The sequence below is a fragment of the Rhinoderma darwinii genome, chromosome 4, assembly GCF_050947455.1.
Source record: "Rhinoderma darwinii isolate aRhiDar2 chromosome 4, aRhiDar2.hap1, whole genome shotgun sequence".
Lineage (NCBI taxonomy): Eukaryota > Metazoa > Chordata > Amphibia > Anura > Rhinodermatidae > Rhinoderma > Rhinoderma darwinii.
Window position 1 is genome coordinate 155,601,338 of NC_134690.1, and position 25,171 is coordinate 155,626,508.

The 25,171-nt window shown below is 39.0% G+C and overlaps 1 protein-coding gene across 1 annotated transcript in view; it reads left to right on the plus strand.

Annotated features, from left to right (window-relative positions):
* The window catches only part of LOC142760896 (putative cation-transporting ATPase 13A4), a 103,591-nt gene that overhangs the window by 47,894 nt on the left and 30,526 nt on the right, over positions 1–25,171 (plus strand). Inside the window, exons 9-19 of the mRNA XM_075864066.1 lie at positions 2,311–2,439; positions 3,243–3,407; positions 6,845–7,002; positions 9,975–10,163; positions 11,239–11,300; positions 16,733–16,883; positions 17,170–17,241; positions 17,438–17,594; positions 18,529–18,646; positions 20,493–20,617; positions 21,600–21,763. Coding sequence (XP_075720181.1) covers positions 2,311–2,439; positions 3,243–3,407; positions 6,845–7,002; positions 9,975–10,163; positions 11,239–11,300; positions 16,733–16,883; positions 17,170–17,241; positions 17,438–17,594; positions 18,529–18,646; positions 20,493–20,617; positions 21,600–21,763 — 1,490 coding nt within the window. The remainder of the gene's footprint in view (positions 1–2,310; positions 2,440–3,242; positions 3,408–6,844; positions 7,003–9,974; positions 10,164–11,238; positions 11,301–16,732; positions 16,884–17,169; positions 17,242–17,437; positions 17,595–18,528; positions 18,647–20,492; positions 20,618–21,599; positions 21,764–25,171) is intronic.

The following is a 25,171-nucleotide window of genomic DNA, read 5'->3' on the forward strand; positions in this document are numbered from 1 at the left end:
GATTTCACCATATTTTTTGTATGTGCCATTAATATATTTATATAAGTCAATCATGTCCCCCCTTAGTCTTCTTTTTTCAAGGCTAAATAGGTTTAATTCTTTCAATCTTTCCTCATAACTTAAATTCTCCATGCCCCTTATTAGCTTCGTTGCTCTTCTTTGTATTTTTTCCAACTCCAGGGCATCCTTTCTATGAACTGGAGCCCAGAACTGAACTGCATATTCTAGATGAGGCCTCACTAATGCTTTGTAAAGTGGCATTATTACATCCCTGTCCCGCGAGTCCATGCCTCTTTTAATACACGACAATATCCTGCTGGCCTTTGAAGCAGCTGATTGACACTGCATGCTGTTATTGAGTTTATGATTTACAAGTACACCCAGATCCTTCTCAACAAGTGAATCCGCCAGTGTAGCGCCCCCTAGGACATATGATGCATGCAGGTTGTTGGTACCAAGATGCATAACTTTACATTTATCTACATTAAACTTCATTTGCCAAGTGGACGCCCAAACACTTAGTTTGTTTAAATCTGCCTGTAATTCATGAACATCTTCCATAGTCTGAACTATATTACATAGCTTGGTGTCATCTGCAAAAATAGAAATAGTGCTATTAATCCCTTCCTCTATATCATTAATAAATAAGTTGAATAATAGTGGTCCCAGCACTGAACCCTGGGGTACACCACTTATAACCGGGGACCATTCAGAGAAGGAATCAACAAATTCTTCGAAATGACTCATAAAAAATGTTTCCTACTACTGACTGAGAAGATTTATGCCTGGTCTAACCTGACATTTATTTGCTCCAGTTTTATGAGGCAAAATTCAGTCTTTAAAGCAAAACAAAAAAATTTAATTAACTGTGAGGAAAAAATCTTGTTGGTGGGTACAGAACAAACCATCTGAAACCGTTTTCTTCCAGTTTTTAATCTACTACACAAGGCCAGCTATGTATCTAATCTGTCCTCATCCCTTTATAATCTAAGGGCCTGCGCACATCAGCTTCGGGCTTCTGTTCATGAGTTCCGTTTGACTTTCCTTTGGAGGAACCGATGAGCTGAAAGCCAAACGGAAACCTTAGCTTCCCTTGCAGTTGGTTTCTGTTCCATAAGATTTCAGTTTTTTTCGCTGAAACAATAGCGGTCGACTATGCTATTTCCGTGAAAAAACCCTGAAACCTTTATGGAACGGAAGCAGACGGAATCCAACTGCACAGAAAAGCATTATCATTGAAATCAATGGTAATGCAAACGGAAGCTATGGTTACCGTTTGGTTTTCCGTACATCGGATCCTCCAACAGATAGTTTGAATGGAAGCCATAAACGGAAACCAACACTGATGTAAACACAGCTTTATGCACATATTATAGCGCCAACTCCATAGGTATCCAATTTTATAGCGGTTGTCCAGTTTTATCCAGCTAAAGCTTAGTTACTGTATAAATGACAACTTTCGAACATGCTTTTGTTTCAATTCCTCACAATTTTCAGAATATTTTATTTTCGGTCAGTGAATGAGAACCCTCTTATTTATATTCAGCTGCCTCAAACTCGTAAAGACTTATGTTCTGAGCTGAGAAGTGGATAGAATTGTATCAATCTGGATTCTAGGCAATGCTCTGTAAGCTAAATACATCAGAAACAATGGCACAACTCTTACCTATAGTTTGCTACAATGTATCAGTTTGCAGTTTTGGCTGTTTAACTCCTAGAGCATTGCCTAGACTGGATACAATTGTATCCACTTCTTAGCTGAGAGCAGAACTCGGTATCTACTGATTTGCAGCCTCCGAATTGTAAACAGTGTTCTTATTCATTGCGTTTTACACATGGATTACAACAAGGATTTGTTGCATTTAACCCAAAGTGACACACCACAAGGTTCTGTAGACAGAATACAGATTCCTAGAAAATTGTGAGGGTACTCTAAAAATATTGCAAAAGAACAGTGATCTCCTGCAATCTCACCATAAACTTGATGTTTGACCAAGAGTGCATGATTATTCCAGCTAATAATTTGGCGTGTTCACATGCAATGTCCGGTCCTAGTTTTCCCACAACGTCTGCCAATGGGGGACAGTCGGAAGGCCGTCATGCACATTAGATGTTTTCGGCGGGAATACGACGGCAATAATCTGTGTATGGGCAGATTTACTATTCTAGCTTTTGCCTGCTTTTAGATTTTATTTAAAAGTGGGAGTTATACTTTAATATAAATTTGGAACCCAAAAGTAAAAAAGTTAACATTTTTATATTGGCCTCTGGTTGTGTCTTACTAATGTATTAGCTTTATAATCATTACAGGTATTTTCCAGGAGGAATCTCATCACTTGGCACCAGGTGATGTAATTGTGATTGAAAGAAATTCAATTCTTCCTTGTGATGCATTGCTTATCAGCGGAACCTGCATAGTCAATGAAAGCATGCTTACAGGTAACGTTTTTGTAATATAACTATGTATGTTTTGATCTAGTTAGGCAGACGATTTCTCTCTGGCTTGATGTGATGAGTAGGTTGATGATTCCCCTTAGGCTGGGTTTACACTACCTATTTTCAGGCGTAAACGAGGCGTTTTATGCCTCGATTTACGCCTGAAAATACGGCTACAATACGTTGGCAAACATCTGCCCATTCATTTGAATGGGTTTGCCGACGTACTATGCCGACGACCTGTAATTTACGCGTCGTCGTTTGACAGCTGTCAAACGACGACGCGTAAAATGACTGCCTTGTCAAAGAAGTGCAGGACACTTCTTTGGACGTAATTTGAGCCGTTTTTCATTGAATTCAATGAAGAACATCTCAAATTTACGGCCGTCAAAGACTCCTCGCATAATGCGAGGAGGAACAATTACGTCTGAAACGACGGAGCTGTTTTCTCCTGAAAACAGTCTGTAATTTCAGACGTAAAAGCCAGTTATCGTGTGCACATACCCTTATACCATGCAGTTCCCTCCAGGAGCACTAGATGAGAGTTATACAAGAAAGTTGCAGGAACCACTGAAATCAACTGCATCTCCCTTTTACATTCATGCATTTTAGTAATAAAAAAAACCCCAATGAAACTGCATATTTTATGTCATAGACATGCATATTACTAATTTGTTAAGGTCTATGTTATGAAATGTCCACTATATTATTTTATTACAGACATTAGATTTATACACACGATCCATGTATAATTAGTTTTTAAATTACTATGGTTTACTTTAGGCCTGTATTTTTTATGGTTAAAGGTGAAAGTATCCCGGTAACTAAGACTCCTCTGCCCAGTACAGACAACACTGAACCTTGGAAGGTTCACAGCGTGCATGATTATAAGAGATATGTACTATTCTGTGGGACTCAAGTGATCCAGACCAAGTCTTCAGACTTTGTAAAAGCTGTTGTAATGAGAACAGGTAATATCATTTTTGCTTTAACATGACACGATCATGAGGAACAATGAAACAAAAATACCAACGGTTTACAATATCTCCAATGTAATGTCTCTTTCACTAGCAGATGGCAGACCGCATTCCATACAGACTAATGTACAACGGCCCAAGGGCGAAATGTTAACCCACCCCCCTCTTTTGTAAGTCTGACTGTTTCCATGAGAATAAAATAAAGGGCTGACATATCATATGTGCAACCCGTACATCTTCCCAGGGTCCCTACAAGTAAGGCTATCTTAAAAGAAAAAGATATAGTATTCCAGACTTTTCTCACCAATGCCTTACTATTCGAGATGGAGAGATACACTGCCTTGCAGCTACAGAATTTTGCATGCGGTTGTCAGGCAGCATGTCCATAGCAGGAATCTTTCTCAGATGATTCAGGTCATCAGATCCAAGTATAATTGTCACTTTAATAAGGAAGGTCTCTAGTTTAGAAAACTAATTTTCCTATAGCCTATTAGGGAATTCTACATTAATAGAGGGTGTCCTCTACTCTGCAACTGCTCTTTATTCAGGATCCTCATCTCTTAGACAAAGACTTATTCTATCCTGCGTTACACAGACAATCCAATGATTTGAATGGACACTTTGTAATGCTTAAAGAGGATCTGTCACTAGTTTAGTAATGCCCTCTCTCCTAACTAATCTAATAGATGCTGTCACACCGATAATGATAGTCAAAATTGTGTCCCAAAACATTTATTATATTAAAAGTTCTGAGCTTTTTTCTAAATATGTAAATGAGCCTTTATTAGACAACTGGGAAGTAACAAGCGATTCTCCTGAGGTGGAGCTACCGCACAGCCTCTGACACTGTCCTATCAGCATGAAGCTGCTTCACACAATGTGAGAGACTGAGGCTGTAGGGAAGGGGGATCCCTTCAAACAGCCATATCTCAGGCTGTGGACCACCTAGAACAGCAGTGGCATATGAAAAAGGAGATTCTAATCCTTCATATGCCACCAGGATCACAGTTCTAGCCGTGACACAACCGGTGATATCGCCAGTTGAATACAGTCTGGAATGGAAGCTGTAGGGGGGGGAGAAGCTGTAAGCTGATTGGACAGCGTCATACAGAAAACATTACACTGCCCAGAGTGAAAAAGAGTCACCTCCTATTTGGCTATTAGCGCCACATTAGCATATTTAGAAAAATGCTCATAACTTTGCAAATAATATCTACAATAGGATTTGTTTTTAAAAAATGTTTAGCGGCAAAGCGCCTATTAGATTAGTTAAGAGATAGGGAATTAATAAACTGGTAACAGAGTCCCTTTAATTTTTTCTGTGGTGTCACTGCAGGGAAATGAAACACTTACTGCCAGGTTTCCTTACAGATTAGAGCTGACTGCCGGGGGGGGCGCAGTAGGGGAGACTATGTGATGTGCTTATTGTCGAGGGGCCCTTCTAACAAGTAGAGATTGTCCAAAGCGGAAAACCCTTTTAAGTAGGCTTGGTAGAATTCAAGTGAAAGTCTTACTTGCATATTATGCACATTTGCCGTCTTATGGCTTTGCTTTGTACGGAGCCGTGGAAGTATTCTTCTCCAGAAGTATTTCTTCTAGATGAGAATATCCCTGTACACACAGAATCTAACCCGAGCCTGTATGTCCATTCTATGGAGCCATGCAGTCTCCATTCACTGACTTACATGCTCCGTGTGAGTGTGCATGAGACTGATTCTGAAAAGTCACTGAAGATGTGATGAGCATTGGTGTAACTACAACTGTGGCAGACATAGCAGCTGCTGCAGGACCCAGAGGCTGCGGAGTCCCACTCAAGTGTAGAAATATACCATCTTGTGTGGGAAAAAAATCTGTGATGGTTTCTCCTTTTATGTAGAATATTTGCTATATTACCCAACACTCCATCCTTCAATTGCTTCTAAAGTAAAAGTAGTTCAACTGCTGTTTGCGTTACAACCGTAAAGTTTATTGTCAACAAGATGGATGGTGGGAAGGTGATTTCTTGACTTTGCTTTGGTGCCCTACGGATTCTAGTTACTTCCCTGTCATAAGACACAAAGTTTGAGTTAATACAAAGCAAACTACCCACAATATGTACTGACATAGAACTTTTTTTTTTTTTTTTTTACACCAGGTACACATGATTGGCATGGCTAAGCAGATTCTATATGACCATATACATTCAGTATAAGCACGTCGTTTTTTTTCTTGCCAAACACAGTGTAGGAAAGATCTAGTATATCATACATGTACAGAATTTCTTCTTTTAAGAAACCAATATTTGAAGTATCCTATGACATGTTCATAAATATGTTGCACAACTGACACTGTTCATACATGAACCCAGTTTTATTATGTGTGTTAGAAACCGTAAATGTACCTAAAGAAAAGTTCTTTAGTGATGCATGGAAAAGTAGAAAAAAAAGTTGCAATGATTGTATCCATCTCTGTATACCTTAAGTGCATCTCTAGGCAAAAGTTTGACAATTCAGAAAGTTTTTCACGTTCCTGTTAAGAGCTGGAGATTTTTTATATTTGAACTGTGACTATTTTAGAATTTGGGGAAATTCCTTCCTCTAAGCCGTGGGACTGTGGCGAAAAGGCTAGAAACCTTCTGAACTAATATGGGAAGGGGGCTGTTTATTCTAATGTATTAAACCTCACTGTTCTCATGGATTGGTGTCATGTCTAGCCCTGTCTATTTAGCGGGTGGGATGGGCCACATGAACCTTTCTTTGCAGAAGGTCTCACCAAGTATGCATTAAGAATAAATAATGGAGTAGTCGGGACACCACATTAAGCGAAACATCGGCGTATGTATAGTAGGTCAGTCCTTGAGTGATGCGGTGAGCAAGCTGCACTGGTTCCAGGTATGCACTTAAGCAAATAAACACTGACACCTCCACTGCTTTATTTAAACATGAACATCTGGGATGTAATCCATGGATTCTATTTGTGACCCATGCCAGGTGCTGATGTTTTAATAAAAGGGCATGGAGCTTTTAGCCATGGAGGTGCCAGTGTTACCATATAGGCAGTTAGAACTCTGAGATCTGTGTCATCAGACCGCAGGTAATTAAGGTTTTGGGTTAAGGGTGTGAACAGTAACACAAACAAAAATCTTTGGTTTCTGCCTTTTTGAAGTTGAACTTTAAAGGTGAGAACATAAGGAGGGGCAGCTGGACGCGGCCAAAACCACGCTTACGTGTGGCAACGAATGGCTGCATGATTATGACAGTAATAGCATAGTTTTACCAGCAAAATTGTGTGGCCATTTGCATCCGTATGTGGGCATGGTTTTGGCCGCTACATGCAAATGCGACTGCCACTCCATGTGTATTCGCCCTAAATATGAAACAAATTTCTCATCATTGGCTTGTATTCATTTTGCAATTATTTCCTTTCCTCATTTGTTTGACTTTTAATTTTAGGTTTCAATACAGCTAAAGGTGACCTGGTACGGTCCATTCTGTACCCCAAACCGGTGAACTACAAGCTGTACAGGGATGCACTGGTATTCCTTTGCTGTCTGATTGGTTTGTCCTTGGTCGGAATGGTCTATGCCATCGTTGTATTTACTTTGGATGGGGTATGATATGTTTTTAATGTAGATATTCACTAACAAATTTTAATTCTACTCTTCAGCAACCTGCTTTATTTTGCACTTGGCAATAGGAATGTATGAACTATAACTGCTGCAAAACTGACTAAAATACATTTAAAACATCTTAAACAAATAGCAAATGTGCACCTTAATGTCAATGTGACATTTTAGAGGACGGTATAGGTAGGGGTTTTTGCCCCTTTTGGCTCCAGTTGGCTTCAATTGGAAATGATGCTGTTGGGCGATTAGCCTATTACACAAAGTTGCCCATTTGCTCTTAAAACTGACAATCACCACTCACCAGTTTTAAAAAAACAAACGTTTTATTTTTGACAAAGTTATGAGCATTTTAAGTGTTATGAAAATTTGTTGTTCATGCCAAAGTGGGCGTTTTTTTACTCTTGACCAAGTGGACGTAGTAAAGAGGTGTATGACGCTGACCAATCAGCATCGTACACTTCTCTTCATTCATGTCCAGCTTAATCCACAGCACAGCGTGAACTCGCGAGATCACGCTGTGCTGTTACTTACTCCCGTAGTTCCTTCACACAAGTGACCGGAGAAAGACCGGACATCGCCTCCAGCCTGGAGTGCCACTAGAAAATAGTTTTTATTATTTTTGGAAATCCCCTTTAAAGTATATCTCTATGCAAAAAATAGAATTCAGATAAAATTTTACTTCCTTTAGATTTTGCAACATATAAGGGGGAAATACTAAACGCAACATCCTGGGAATGTCCTTTAGGCTATGTTCACACGCTTAACAAGAAAACAGCTGAAAATACGGAGCTCTTTTCATGGGAGAACCGCCTCTGATTTTCAGCCGTTTTTTAAGCAACTAGCAATTTTTGCTGTGTTTTTTACGGCCATTTTTGGAGCTGTTTTCTATGGAGTCCATGAATAACGGCTCCAAAAACGGCTCAAGAAGTGATGCACTTCTTTTTACAATGCGCTTTTTTACGCGGCTGGTTTTTAAAACGGGCGCGTAAAAAAAGGCTGTATATCTGATGTGGTGCATCACGTACTACAACAGCTTCAAATATATGTTACAATAAAGGTAACATGAGAGATTATACATTTTCACTTAGCGTCTGGGGATAAATGGTCTGTCTGTTAGGCCCTTTTCCCATCACGTTTTTTTGTCTACGTTTAGCATGTACGTTGGGAAAGCTCCTGACGTACAAGCTAAACATGTCCATAGGACTCCATTATCCGAAGAAGGTCAAAAAGGTATGGAATAGCGCATGCTATGCTATTCCATGCAGTGGAGTCTAAGGGAAAAAAACTGTGTACATTAGTTACACAGCATTTCCTGCAAAAATCACCTGCTAATATAAGTTGTTTGTCAAGATCAAGGGACGGACACATTCTAATATCTGCCATTACAATTCCTATAGGAGTTTGTGCTTTTTTAAGGGACAATTTACGGGTTATTTGGAATGAATATCAAATTAACATTGATGAATTATATGTAGTTAAACATGGATAGTAAGATAGATATGGATAGAAAATTTCTGCAGCAATTCCGTTGAAAGTCAAAGGCTTTCCACTGTGGAAAAAACACCATTTCCTGCGGTTTTTGCAGCAGAAAATGTTGTGTAAATTGCTGTGTTTTTCCCGATGTTAGCAGATGGAGACCTCTGAAAAGTTCAGCAATTCTGGACACTTTCCGTAGCAGGAATTGACATGCTGCAGTCCGAAAAATACGCACCGCAGGTCAATTTTGGCTCGGAAATTTTACGCAGCGCGTGGATGAGATTTGTTAAAACTCATCCACTATGCTGCTACTGTATTCTGCTACAATTTTTCTGTCAAATTCCAGAACGCAACAACTCCGTTACGTGTGGACGAGCCCTAATAGTGAACTAAATAACACAAACATACAATGTAGCCTCCAGAACTGCTTGCTAGTTGAATGCTCTGCGGTACATTGTTTAGATTGAAGGGAAGAAAATCTATTAGTAGGTTGCAGAAATAAATAAGACTAAGGCCTCATACACATGACTGCAAAAATCCTTTGCTGTGCATCAGGACTCGTGGATCTACAACAATTCACCAGTATTGGTGAATCCGCAAGTTTTTGTGGTCCGGATTTGCGGCCCCCACACATATCCGTGTAAACCTTGGTCGTGTGCACGGGGCCATAGAAAAGAATGGGTCCGCAATTTATTCTACAAAAATTCAGATAAATTGCGACCACAAAAAGCACGGTCATGTGCATGAGGCCTTACAAATTATATTACATCATGAACAAAGTCTCACAAGACAATTAATAGTGGGGTAGGTGATACCTGATTCGGATTACCACCTCCCAAGTAACAAATTGAAAAAGCCGTCCTATACTATTGCTGGTATTGAAAAAGTAGAAAAATCTAAATTTTATTAAATGACAATAGAGATAAAAATTGTACACAACATGGACTTGTGATGTGGACTATGTTTAGCACATATACAGTTATACAGATTTTATACTCTGTGTGCATTTTGTAATATTGTGATTTTAATAAAATTTAGATTTTTCTACTTTTTCAATACCAGCTATACTTTTTCTGTGAGTATATGAATTATATTATATGTAGCAAATCTGCCAGTCATACTAGCTGCTGTAAGACAGTGGCCTAAAGGTGCCCATACACGTTAGACAGGACTCTGGTCGACTATCTCATGTTTTTCTGGGTCATCTGATTCTCCGCCCAGCAACAGATATTGGGGAAGAGAAGGATTTTAACATGATACTTTGTACACATTGGAGATAAGCCGCTGCCAATGTGTCTGTTATTTAATGTGTATGGCCATCTTTAGGTAAACAAAGACCATAGACAATGCGGTCACATGATTGTCATGTGATCAAATGAACGTGGCATCGCAAGGAAACCATACCACTGAAGCCTATCAAAAACTGTCTCCACTACTGGGAAACCCCTTTAAGTCCCATATACTTTTTCAATTTGGACCAGGCCGAAGTTGGAGAAGTTGTAAAGAAAGCTCTAGATGTCATCACTATTGCAGTTCCTCCTGCTCTTCCAGCTGCCCTCACGGCAGGAATCATCTACGCTCAGAAGAGACTTGAGAAGTCTGGAATCTTCTGTATTAGTCCTCAACGTATCAACCTCTGCGGATCTGTGAACCTATTTTGCTTTGATAAGGTACTAATGTAGATCTGTCAGAATGGTAACCATGGAAATTTATTTTCTAAGTTTAATTTTCACTTGTGGTTACAATTGTATTAAATATTATTATAATTCCTAAAGTATTCCGAAGCAGGATTACAAGAAGAATACCGCTTAAACGTGAAAAAAAAATTCCAGATCATTTGGGATATATATATATATATATATAGAGATATATACATAGATATAGATATAGATATAGATATATATATATATAGAGATATATACATAGATATAGATATAGATATAGATATATATATATATATATATATATATATATATATCTATATCTATATATATATATATATATATATATATATATACCATCACTGTTGATAAAAGCAGTACTTGATTTACTTTAGGAGCCATAATAAAAGCTTCTACAAACCGTTTTTTATTTTAATCTATAACGGTCTGTAGAAGTTTTTATCATAGCGCCTAAAGTAAATCAAGTACTGCTTTTATCAACAGAGGTGTTAGCTGGTGTTCATAAGAATAACATATATTTTTTTCAGTTAGACAATGTCATTGTGTATTTGCATGCATTAACATAACTTATATGGGATAATGATATTATAAGACTTAGGAGTTAGGTTAGGAGTTAAAGTTCTTTTGGCCATATAAAACCAATGTATACATTATACTTTATAAAATATTCCAGCTCCAACTACTGTAGAACTACTTTTTGTGGGGAAAAAAATGTAATGGAAATCATTTTTGGAGAAAAAGGGCCTTCGGTTAATGATTAATGGCAGAGACCCTGCGAGGACTTTTAAGTGGTATAACCCAACAGAGTGGTGTGGTGCAATTAACACAGTTTAATACCACAACCGGCTGATTTATATAAGTATTATTTACATAGTAATTTGTATTTTACTGCAGTCTAACTTTTTTCAGGAGTTCTGAATAATCCCTTTAAGATAAATCTACCCCATTGTCAACCAGTAAATCTGTACATACTGTTATTGTTCTATTGCTGACAACTTCTTATATATGATATTGGATACACATATGTATGTAACATATGTGCCCATTTTACTGTTTTTGCAAGACTGGAACCTTAACAGAAGATGGCTTGGATCTTTGGGGAATTGTCCCTTCTAATGGATATCGGTAGGTGTTAAAATACATATTGTCACCATGAACCGATGGGACAAAAATTGGTAATCTGTCACCAAAAGATATCAAATACCTAAAAAATAGACCTAGTAATAAACTAGTATTGTTTGTGGATTTTTTTATGTGAATTAGTTGAGTGCTAAAATTGTGAAAAGTTTGCAATTCTTATGCCTCTACTTAAGCCAGTGCAGAGAAGACCAAAGGTAGGAAGGAAGGTCTACATTCTACACCCACCTATCTCCTAACCATGCTTCTACATGTTCTGTGATGCCCTTTATTGCTATACGTACAATTATCAGATTTTATTTTACATTAGTGGAAAGAAACCGAGAATCAAGTTTGTTACAGTTAATCTTCTTTATTATAGTTTATCAAAGAACCCTAAGAAATTCTAACGGTTACATGACGTTTTTGGCAGCTAATTTGACATCGTCCTGACACCTTGTGTTGAGGCTACACACAGTTCATTCTAAACTATACTATTTTATACTTTTCTATCTGAAGCAAACATCTACAGGTGGAGATGTATTCTTTGTATTGCTCTGTCTGGTTTCACACTGGACAACCCAAAAATTATTCCATCAAAATTTTTTTTACTTAACGTGAAACGGTCATAAAAAAAGTAGGCCATTGATGCTTTGAGCGTTGTACAGTTGCTCAGCAACCGCTGCATAGGTCTTGGTTTATGTTGTACAGAAAATACTTTTCCAGATTGTAGCAATTTAAGGCTGGGGTGAACCTGGAAATTGTTGTTTTCTGAAATGTTGTTTCCAGTAGTAAATAATACCAAAAAAGCTACTTGGAAAATGACGTGTACATGTAATTGTCAAATGACCTTTTTCATATTTCTCTATGGAGGAAATTAACTGCAACTTTCTTGTAACTCTGAGAAATGAAATTGGTAGCGGTTCACATGGTCGCATCGCTTTTCAAATGAGTCAATGTATTCAAATGGATTGAGATTGTTGTGCAACTTTTTGAAGTCCTACGACAAAATGTCTGCATGTTACCCCCAGTCTTAGGCCACATGCACACGACCGTAAAAACACCCGTTATTGCGGGTCGTAATTACGACCCGCAATAACGGGCCCATAGACTTCTGTTAGTCACTGGTACCTTCCCGTTTCTCACGGGAAGGTGCTCGTGCCGTTAAAAAAATAGAACATGTTCTATTTTTTCATTTTACGGGCCGTGCTGCTATACTTTATAATGGCAGCACGGTTCGCAAAAGCGGCCAGCTGCCCGTGGCCGCCCGTGCCCGGCCGTGCTCGTAATTACGAGTCGTAATTACGAGCACGATCGTGTGCATGAGGCCTTAGCAGTGAGCGGAATGTACAGAATATCCTTTAGGCCGGGTTCCCACAAGTCGGATACATTGCGTAAAAATCACGCAGCGTGTCCGACCTGGAACCCGCAATAAATTCTGTCCAAAAATCACACATGTGGTGCGGTTTTTCGGACAATTTCCGCTGCGTAAAAAAGTGCTCGTACTTGCCCTCTTCCTCCTTTGACGTCTGCTCCAGCCTCCTACGATGATGTTGCAGGCCATGTGATGCTGCAGCCTGTGATTGGCTGCAGTGGTCACATGCGATGAAACATCATCTCCGTTGGCCGTACTGCAGGAAGAAGGAGGGCGTTCTGGGTAAGTATGATATATATTTTATTTATTTTCTGGAGTTGCAATTTTTATTTTATTTTTTTGCAGCGTAATTGCTGCGATTACGCCACAAAAGTCGAAACACTTGGTTTTCTGTTGCGGGTTTTGCATCCCTATTGAACTCGCAACGGAAAAGCCACAAAAACGCAGCATAACTTTCGCACCGTAGGTCAATTGCTGTTTACGCTACTCTTTTTTCCACAGTGTGGGCATGAGAATGACTAAATCTCATCCAATTGGCTGCTACTGTAAATGCTGCAGAATTTCCACACACAATCCCGTGATGCAGAGATTCCTCTTTGCAATAAATTATTTTGAAAAAAAATCACTAAAAAGCCATAAACGCAATACACATTAATACATGCGTTTTTTTACGAGGCAAAATAAACCACTGGAGGTTTATGGGAGAAAAGCGCCACTAACTGCTGACAAAAACTTTCCAAACCAAGCTAACCCTTGCTGCAATTTGGAAAATCCGCCACAAAGCCAAAAAACACAAGGCAAGCGTAAAAAAAACTAAAAATTTGTTTTTTTCCTGTAATGCCACACTTAGGCTACATTCACACGAGCGTATCAGATTTACGCGCGTGAAAAACGCACGTGAATCTGGTCCGTTATGCATCAGTGTTCTTTGCAAGGCATGCGTTATTCACGCACTCGCAAAGCACATTTTTTTTAAACATAATTTTCAATTGAATTGATGCATAAATCACACACACCGCACACGGATGTGCATGCATGTACTGTGCGTGATTTTCACTCACCCTTTGACTTCAATGGGCGATAGGTGCGTGAAAAACGCACCAATATAGGACATGCAGTGAGTTTTACGCAACGGACACACGCTGTGTAAAAACTCCTGCTTATGTGAACGGCCACATTGAAATCAATGGGTCCGTGTGCTGCGTGTGATTTCCCTACGCAGCACACGGACGTTATTCACGTTCGTCTGAATGAGCCCTTAGGGTCAGTTCACACATTGCGTAAATACTGAGGATTTACCGCAACGGAATTAGTTGCGGAAAATTTGCAGCATAATACAGTAGAAGCAAAGTGGATGAGAGAGAACAAATCTCATCCACACGCTGCGTAAATACTGAATGGAAAAAACGCTGAGAAATTGACCTGCGGTGTGGAATTTTATTCCGCAGCATGGCAATTGAATTTGCATAAATGCTGGTTATTTGTTGCGTCTTTTCCCCATTAAATTCAACATAGCCGTTGTTGCGTTCTTCTTTTTTTTTTTTGTGGTGGAATCGCAATAATCTCATACTTACCCAGTAGTCTGTTTCTTCTTCCAGGCCGGCCTCCTAAGATGACGTTTCATCCCATGTGACCGCTGCAGCCAATCACTAGCTTTAGCGACGATTAAATGGGATGAAACGTCATCCCAGGAGGGCGGCCTAGATGACGTCAAGAGGGCCTGGGATGAAATTTCATCTCATGTGACCACAGGCTGCAGCGGTCTTCTGGGATGAAACGTCCTCACAGGAGGCTGGCCTGATAGCAGGCTGGCTGAATGCTGCAGTTTTCCGCAGCAGACATTCTGGGTGAAAAACTGCACCACAGTTTGGTGCGGTTTTTCGCCCGGAATTACCTCCGGCCACCAGGGCGGATATGCAGTGTAACTTTACGCAGCATATCCGCCCCATGTGAACTCTGCCTTAATGAATATATTCATATGGTATATTGCCTGCACTGCTCAATTTGAAAAAAATATAGTGATTTCTCAATCACAGCGCATAGTACTGAATGCTTTCATCATTGGTGATTTTAAATGTTTAGAATTCTTTTAAATACACGCAATGTGAAAACCTCTGCAGCGTGTTTAGACTCGTAGGGATTTAGTGCTAAGCCTTTTTGCTGCTTTGAAATGTATGTTTCTTTTAAGTTTTTATTTACTTTTTTTTACACCATAGATAAAGAGCAGAAAAGTAAATTGTTGATTACAGGAAAAATGTGTTTTGTTTTTTTTGTTTTTTTTTCTATGATGGGCTATTGAAAGACATGCTACTAGAATAAGATAAAGTTTTCATTAAAGAGGATCTCACACTAGTTTAGTAATACCCAATGTCCTAACTAATCTAACAGGTGATATCCCACTAAAAATTGCAGTGAAAATTGTGTCCCAAACGTTTAGAAAATAGCTCATAACTTTTAAAATAATAAATATGCAAATGGACTATACTAGCCGAAGGGGCGGTAACTCTGCTCTTTCTGTGGCCTGTGTTTGTGTTGTCTGTATGACGCTGTCCAATCTGCGTCATACATCTTCTCCCCTTCCCTGCACAGAGCGATCTCCGCTTCAGTCGTGCGATCACGCTGTGATTACACTTCTGGCCGCAGCTTCTTCAACACATCACCTCACCACTACTCCAGGAAGACGGTTTCTGGTTGAGCGCTGAGGCGATGTGTTGGAGGAGCTGCGGCCAGAAGTGTAAACAGCGTGATAAATTAGAAATCATAGTCGCTGATTAAAACATAATTTTTAATCCTATAATTAAAATTCAAGACTACAACAAACAGGAACTAGACAAACCTATAAAAAGCCATGATGCACTTCTTTAGCATAAACTCTATGCACCTTTATAATAGACTAAAAGAAAAATGCATAAATGAAGGTAAATACTACAGTCTCACAGTTCCTATGGCTGTAAGGCATCCACTTAGAACAATGTCCGTTGGCTACTGTTCAAATCAGAAAGAGGCAGTCTTACCTTACCAAACCTTAAATAAGTGCCTGAACTGAAAAAACAATAGAGGTAACCTCCGCAAAAAGGATGACTCCTCCGGATACCTGCCCTAATTATCCGGTAATTCATCAAGGGGGTATATGTTATGACTGTTTGGATGGTCTCCAAACCTACAGTTGTGGGCAATATACCGTATCATTCGTTATGCACATGGCAACCAAGCTATGGTTCTAAAATTAGGCCAATCCGATCAAACGTGAACTGTATGTTAGAAACTACATTGAGGATATCTTACTTCTGGCTCATGAATCAGAAAATGTGTCCATTGTAGGGTATTCGTACAGAAATGAGCGGGTTTTCTAAATGTTATAAATGTAACATACGGATTCTGTAGATTGTTAGAATAACAGCTAGATAAGGGTCAGCTCACACTGAGTTATATGGCACTGATTTTGGCTCTGAAACCACGGCGAAATCCCTGCCAAAAAATGCCCCAAATCGCCCTGTATTGATTTCAATGGGAGGAAGAGGTGTTATCTTTTTTTTCCAGGGCGGCTTTTTGCCACTTGCGGGAAAAAAATGTGGCATGTCCTTTCTTGCCGCAGTTTCCGCCTCTGATCTCCTATTGAAGGAAAACCCGGCAGAAAAAACAGGCGGTGCTAGTTTGAGCGTTTTTTCTCAGCATTCTTGCCCTCGGTACTTGCATTAGCTTTAATGGGCGCAGGCGAAAAACGCAGCAAAAAAAAAAATTTTTAAAATATTTGCAGGCAGCTCAAAATCTGCCTAAAAATTCCTTAAGGAATTCTAAGGTAGATTTTTTTGTGCCTGCAAAATACTCAGTGTGAACAGGGCCTAACTGGCAGAAATATAATATTTTTTGCTTTATGCACAATATTTGCTTGTGATTTTTCTTTGGCTGTGCCTCAATAAATTTGTGGACAAACATAATATTTGAAAATAAAAAAATGCTGAAAATTGCACATGTAACTCACTGTTTTTTCATGAGAAAATTCTGTGGTAGTAGCTCAGATTTTTTATTATTATTATTACTAATGCTTTTATTTGCTTAATTCTAGATTTCAGGATATAATTCCAATCACAGGCGGCTCATCACTTTCCTGGGGGCCACTGTTGGGAGCTATGGCTTCCTGCCATTCATTGATTGTATTAGATGGGAGTGTACAAGGAGATCCGCTGGACCTGAAAATGTTTGAGTTCACGTGTTGGGTAAATTCTTGTATGTCTTATTACATGATCAGAGTATAAAAAATGTGAAAGCATGTACTGCAACAGAATTGGTTAGAACCTAGTCATAAACTACTAATATTATATTAAAGAAAATTGAATGATTGCAATGTAGCGTTCGATGGATAATTTGCTTATTTTGCTTCTCAGTAGACTTACAAGTTAAAAAATAAATAGTAAAATATATATCAAAGTAAAAAGTAATTCCTAATGGCATGGTACATTTTATTTTTATACATATATATTTTTTTTTATACATATTATCAAGGACATTGTAGAGGACCCAGAAGGTGACTCTGAAGACTCCATGACTCTGAAACCAGGGCCTGAAGCAAATAAGGTACAGTATATTTAAATATAGATACCAATATTATAGGTACGGTATACATTTGCAGAGTGTTTGCCTGCTGACCTTGTTTGTAATTTTATATAGTTATATCCTTACAGCAAGTACAGCGCACCTTATAAGTACTGACTGCATGGCATGGAAAGACCACTGAGCTTGATATACATGTCTCTTAATTTATGGCTGTTAGGTCACTGTTGAAGGTATTGTCATCCTGCAACAATTCCCATTTTCCTCCGGCCTGCAACGCATGTCTGTGATCACCCAAATCCTCAATGGTGATGAATATGCTGTCTACATGAAAGGAGCTCCAGAGATGGTGGCCTCATTTTGCAAACCAGATACGGGTTAGTAGAATTTCTCAAATAAGGGATTTGGCTAAGAAGATTAGTTGAGCAAAGGGATGTTTTTTAAATACACTGTAAGCATCACAAAAGATGACTGAGGAGGGGAAGATCTCTTACCAACCAGAAGACACATGCCTGTGAATGGATATGTTTAATGGTGTAAACTTGATGCAACGGAGGAAGAAACCAGCCATGTCACCCCTTTCCCCAACGGGGGGTTTTCTCTGTATTTTAGTAATAATAGTGTGCAGTGGTAGTATGGTGAGGGCCATTTTAATGATTGTTATGGACCGTCTTTCGTGTATTAATGCCTCTGCGCTACTGCCATGCTGTTGATTTTTTCGTTTGTTTAATATAAAGCGTACAAGAACCTTTGATAAACTTACACTTATATTAAGAAGATGCACAAACAATATTCACTACTAACTAGTTTCAGAATTGCTGTTTTCATAGCCGGAATGTTCTCATGGTCGAAAAGGAAAAACATAGGTCATTCAAAATCCCTATGGATGCTTGCATGTAGCTCGTCTCTGTGGTTCCGTATGCAGAATACAGGCAGCCTGAAGTAGCAGTCAGTTTTGCTGACAGATGATCAAGGCAATAGCTTGGAAAGTCCTGCAGCCTGCAAAATGTTTGACACATTCCCAATTGAGAAGGGAAGCATAACCATGACCACAATGAAATAAGGAATTGCTGTTCAACTCTTCGTTAAATTTTCTAATAAAAAAGGCTTGGTTTGGCACTCAACAGTGCTGGGGGCTTACTGTGGATATTCTACTTGTCATCCAGACTAACTCTTTATGGCTTTCTTCTAGATGCCCCTGTTTCTAGTGCTCATATTTGATAACAGGCACTCTTTAAATGTTTAAGTAAAATAGTAGTCTATATTTTTTAATAATATTGAAAATTATTATATTTTCTTTTTATCAAACAGTTCCTATCAACTTTTCAGATGAGCTGGAACTTTACACAAAGCAAGGGTTCCGTGTAATTGGGCTGGCATACAAAGTGTTGGACAGAAGTGGAAATCTAAACATCAAAGCTTTAAAGCGGTAAGGTGATTTTTTTTTTAATCATGTAATATACAAAATAATTATACTCTGAGGAAATGTACAGCTTTATTCTTGGATTGATATCTAGTAGTTCTAAATATCAAAGATCATAGATTTTGATGCTGTTAGTCCAGAGGCAGAATGCAATAATATCATGTTATCCAAGCAAATACCATCGGCATGCTCTAGATCAGTGTTTTCCAAACAGCAGCTCAGCAGCATTCTACTGTGTGTGGGGATCTATAGGGGCATTATACTGTGTGTGGGCAGCTATAGGGGCGTTATCCTGTGGAGGAAAGCTATAGGGGCATTATATTGTGTGTGGGCTGCTATAGGGGCATTATACTGCATAAGAGCAGCTATGGGGGCATTATAGTTGTAGAGGGCAGCTATGGGGGGCATTATATTCTGTGGGGGCAGCTATAAGGGCATTATGCTGTGTGGGGGCAGCTATAAGGGCATTATGCTGTGTGGGGACAACTAACGGGTCATTATACTGTGTTGGGGGCCCACTGGTACAGGTCCCACTCAGATGTTTCTCCCCTGTGCTAAACCCCCATCTACGTCTGATTGCCACTGATGGACGGGTCTGGTCACATGACCCACCATCAGTATCCATAATCGGGCCTAAGCGACACGTAGCAGCAGGATACCTTGAGCCCGTCCTATCCCTCTCCCGCACAATAGTCATTTTCGATGTTGCAGGGACTTGTTTTTTGAATGGCACTAAGTACCGGCATCTAACTACGAATAATGTTGACATACGTCAGATGAAATGCAGCTAAGTATGGTAGTGGGGGGTCCCAAACAAAAGTCACGGCCAAAAGTGGGACCCGTCCTCAAAGTTTGGGAACCACTGCTCTAGATGATTATTTACTGCTGACACTGACAGGACGTAGAAAGTGGATTGTTCTCTGCATAATGTGCAGTGCAGAACATTTTTCTCATTATATTCCATGTCACTATTGTTGAACCATAGTTCTGGTATTGAGAATGATGTCCTTGCAGTTACCTGAATTTTTTTTTTTTTTTGTTGCTCTAGCAACCTGTAAGAGAACTTTGTCCTTGTGTGTATTCAATTTTTTTTTTTTTAAGCTGTATAAACCTAGTTACAGTGCAAAGCTCTGTGAAAAAGGACTGGTTACGTTTTATTTGCATAAAACGAGAAAACTTGTTTACGTTTTTAATATTTCCATTTGTTTCTATACAGACAAGGGGCAAAATTGGAGAACTTTTCAATTTTAGCATTCCTATTGCCAGTCTTGGCATCTTCTTATTTTTTAGATTTGGTAATATCGCCATTATCATTAAGCTCCAATTCATGCCTCTAGTTGTATGATCTTATAAAGGTAATGCATGAAGATACAGGAATTCAGAGAAAAAAATAGTAGCGTATTGGTCTGGAACATAGCTCCGAAACAGAAATAAATAAAGCCTCTTTTTGCTGCTTTTTACCACCCCTGTAAGTTCTAGGATAGCACCTCCCAGTTGGAACACGTAGAGTAAATTTTCTCCTGTCCTCCTCATACCAGTGTTGGCGCAGACATGGTCCATGACCCAACTCCCTAACAATAGGGATTTTAGAGAAGATACTGGCATTTGTACCTGATTATTTTTTTCTAACTGCCCTAATGTAATCCTTTTATTTTTGTGTGATTGCAATTCAGAGTTATTATGTAGCATCTCTGGGTATGGCCACTTTTTATAAAGGGGATTTTTGGTTTCCAGATCATTCAGTGTATTATTATGTAGCACCTTGATTTGCGTCTAACATGACTCACCGGTTTGTATTATAAATATTGATTTAAAAAAAAAGGACATTTTATATTTTACTTTATGTAACAAGGGATGAAGTGGAGTGTGACCTATCCTTCCTTGGTCTTCTTGTGATGGAAAATCGTCTTAAATTGGAAACCAGACCAGTGTTAAAGGAGCTCTCTAATGCCAGGATCAGAACTGTCATGATTACAGGTATGATTCGAAGTCCTTCTGGAACCCAGATAATTTGTCTTTCCAAGATACAATTACATAATATGCACAAATATTGAGGCTGCAATGTAGCCAAAATGTTCTGATCTCTAAACCTACAATTTAGGATGTAGATGTTGTTTTTTGTATTTTGAGCATCTTTCATGAAGTTCAGAACAATCAAATTGACAGGAATTTGGTAACAAAAATAGTTTTTCATAAAGCTATGACATTCTGTTTTGTATCACATTGCCTTATAGTAGAAAATGTTAACTTTTTTTAAGGTTTACTATTAAGTCGGGAAAACTATATGTAGGGAAAAAAAGTTATCGGGCCTTATAGCCATTAATAAAAGTATTCTCAAAAGAGACTGATTGGGGCTCAGCTGCAATACCACAAACATTGCATGGACACAAGTGGTGCTGTATCTGGAATCATACAATTCCTTTAAATATTTTCTTATTTCTTAAAATAAAATCTCCATGCAGTACCTCTCCTGCCAATCTCTAATTTTATTATCCACCATATTCAAGTATTAAAAATCTTTATTTTTTTAAATAATCCATTCCCTTGAAATAAATTGGGGCAATTGGGTGCGGTGTATCAATATGAACCACCAATTCTTCCGCTACATGGTGAGTGGTACTGCTAAATCTCAACAAGGCTACAGAGATCTGGCAGTGTCGTATGCAAGCAGCAGTGCCTGTGTTTTTTTGTTTTTCCCCCATTACTACTTTTTTAATGTGAGTATTTCGTAAGACTTTTGTCAGTGATTGAAGTGTCTAAAGAAAACATAGTCCTGGAGCAAGAAGTGAATAGTGAATAAGAGATAATTCTAAAGTGTTGTGCTTTTTTATTTTTAAGCAGTTTAATGTATTAATTATTTTATATGTGGTTTTGCTAATCAACATTTTTGGCATAAAATGTTCTCCTTTTTTTTTTCCTTCTGATTTTGTAATATACATTTGTAATGTTCATCCTTCAGGTGACAATCTGCAGACAGCCGTAACTGTTGCTAGAAACTCTGGGATGATAAGTGAAAGAAGCAATGTTATCCTGGTAGATGCCAAGGAGCCCACTGATTCTAGATTGGCCTCTATTAGATGGACTGTTGTACAAGTTGTGAAACCGAAGAGTTTTGAAGAAGTGGTAAGTGGCTCAGTTATAAAATGTATGCATATTTATCGGAATCACTGTCCATATAAGTTGTGGCTATTTATTTAGGGATATTTCTCCCTATACTTTTAATTGGTGTAGATTTTCCATGACATACAGTACTTCTCATTTGCCCTGATATGCCAATAGTGCCTTTGACCAATGGTACAATATATATGTATAGCCCGTTATAAAAGTATAACAATTTTTTTAATATATGAATATTATAGTATAATGTACTACAATGTAATTTATTTTTAGTCTTCTTGACAGCTACATTTTACTTTATACCACATCCCATTACAGTGCATTGTTAAAACAACAAACAATTTTAATAGACTGAAACTCCAACCATATCATAAATGTAATTTGATGTGCATACCAATTTTATGTGAATGCACATTGTATTCTTGTAAAACAGACCAGGGATCGCTACAAGATTCTGAACACACCTGGGGCACTGGTGATCGAGTTAAGGTCATGTCGTTGGAAAACTCGCGTCATGTGAAATTTTTTTCCCCTTAGGCATGTTTCGCAGGTCAGATCATTAAAAAAAATAAATATCCAATGACTCCGCTGACGTCTTCTTCTTTAAATGTAGTCATTTGCTTTCCCCATCTGGTTTAGACTAGCATGAAGGCTTATTCTGCTACAGCACACTGTATGAATAAGTACACCCCTTCTGAACATAAAGATATATTTCCATTTCTAAATGATTAGCACTACAATTAATGCAAGCATGACAAAATTGTAATTGTATTGAATATAAACTTAAAGGGGTTTTCACATCTTAGACATTTTATGGTATATCCACAGAATATGCCATAATTGAACAAAATATCTCTAGAACGGGGGGACATAAAGCCCGTTCTACCTTGCTCAGCTCCCACTGTTTCACAGCCACTTCCTGATTAGGTGGTCGGGAGTTACGGAAACAACTGAGCTGTGCTGTTTCCGCAACTCTCATAGAAGGGACTGGGGGTTTTGAAAACCACGTAGCACGATGAGATATGCAGTTTTTTTGAACACCGGAGCTACAGCAACAGTGTTGTTTGCCATACTACACTGTTTCCATGACTCTCATTCACTTCTATGGAAGTTACGAAAACAGCGTAGCTCACCGAGCTTGGCTGTTTCCGTAACTCCCGACCACCTAGTCAGGAAGTGTCCAGGAGGCAGCGGGAGTTGAGCAAGGTAGAACAGGATTTAGATGGCCCTGTTCTATAGACAGATGGGGGTCCTAGAGGTGGGAACCGCATCTATCGGACATTCATGGCATATCCTTTGGATATGCCAGAAATGTCCAAAATGGGAAAATCCCTTTAACCTCTTCCCGCTCCTGGACGTACTATTAGGTCATGGCAGCTGTATCGTTCGCGCTCCATGACCTAATAGTACGTCTCGGGAGTAACGGACGTTTTGGCCGTCCTCCCGACACACACAGGAGCTGTGACAGCTGCTGTCTCGTACAGCAGCTGTCACAGCTCCTACAGTGGGGACCGATCGCTGTGTCCCCGCTGATTAACCCCTTAAAAGCCGCGTTCTATAGAGATTGCGGCTTTTTAGGGGTTAAGCTGCCATCGCCGGCCTGCTACACGATAGCGGCCGGCGATGGTGACTATGGCAACCGGACACCAAACAATGGCGTCCGGCTATGCCATAGACGGAAGCCTAGTGGGTCCTGAAAAAGTCAGGACCCACTATGCTTGCTGTCAGTGAGTAGCTGACAGTTCTAATACACTGCACTACGCATGTAGTGCAGTGTATTAGAATAGCGATCAGGGCCTCCTGCCCTCAAGTCCCCTAGTGAGACAAAGTAATAAAGTAAAAAAAAGATGTGTAAAAATAAGAAAATAAAAGTTTTAAAAGTATTAAAAGTAAAAATCCCCCTTTTTACCTTATCAGTCATTTATTATTAATAAAAATATATAAACAAACAAATAAACTATTCATAATTGGTATTGCCGCGTCCGTAACGGCCTGAACTACAAAATTATTTTGTTATTTATCCCGCAGGGTGAACGCCGTAAAAGAAAATAATAATAAACCGTACCACAATCACAATTGTTTGGTCACTTCACCTCCCAAAAAATGGAATAAAAAGAGATCAAAAAGTCGCATGTACCGAAAAATGGTACTGATCGAAACTACAGTTCGTTACGCAAAAAATAAGTCCTCGCACGACTTTATTGATTGAAAAATAAAAAAGTTCTGGCTCTTAGAATATGGTAACACAAAAAGTGAATGATTTTTTACAAAACGTATTTTATTGTGCAAACGCCATAAGACATAAAAAAAAACTATAAACATAGGGTATCGCCGTAATCGTATCGCCCCGCAGAATAAAGTGAATATGTCATTTATAGCGCACAGTGAACGCTGTAAAAAAAAATAGAATAAAAAAACAATAGTAGAATTGCTGTTTTTTAGTCACCACGCCACCTAAAAATAGAATAAAAACTGATCAAAAAGCCACATGCACCCCAAGAAAACTACAATGGATTCCTCAAGGGGTCTAGTTTCCAAATTGGGGTCACTTTTGGGGGGTTTCCAATTTTTTGGCACCACAAGACCTCTTCAAACCGGACATGGTGCCTAATAAAAAAGAGGCCTCAAAATCCACTAGGGGCTCCTTTGCTTCTGAGGCCGCTGCTTCAGTCCATTACCGCACTAGGGCCACATGTGGGATATTTATCAAAACTGCAGAATCTGGGCAATACGTATTAAGTTGCGTTTCTCTGATAAATCCTTTTGGGTTATAAAAAAAATGGTATAAAGAGGATTTTCTGACAAAAAAAAAAATTTACATTTCACCTCTACTTTTCTCTAAATTTCTGTGAAACACCTAAAGGGTTCATAAACTTTCTAAATGCTGTTGTGAATACTTTGAGGGATCTAGTTTCTAAAATGGGGTGTTTGATAGGGGTTTCTAATATATGGGCCCCTCGAAGCAACTTCAGAACTGAACTGTAACCTAAAAAAATAAATAAATGAGGCAATACTATGCTTCTTACATTATACTGATAATGAGCCGTGCCCACCCCGAGATGACCCCAGTTTTGACCGTTTGTATAAACGGAGACCCCTATTAGACCGTTTCAGTGCCCGGCTTTCCCAAGCATACACCCCCGAGAAGTATATTTCTATTGATGAGTCCCTGGTACATTTTAAAGGGAGGGTTCAATTCCGCGAGTACCTGCCGGATAAGAGGGCAAGGTATGGCGTGAAGATGTATAAGCTATGTGAGAGTGCATAAGGGTATACCTACAGGTTTAGGATATATGACGGAAAGGCCACCCCCAAACCAGACTGCATCCTGGACTACAATAGGTACATGGGAGGGATGGACTTGTCAGATCAAATCCTGAAGCCCTACAGCGCCATGCGGTGTGGTATAGGAAG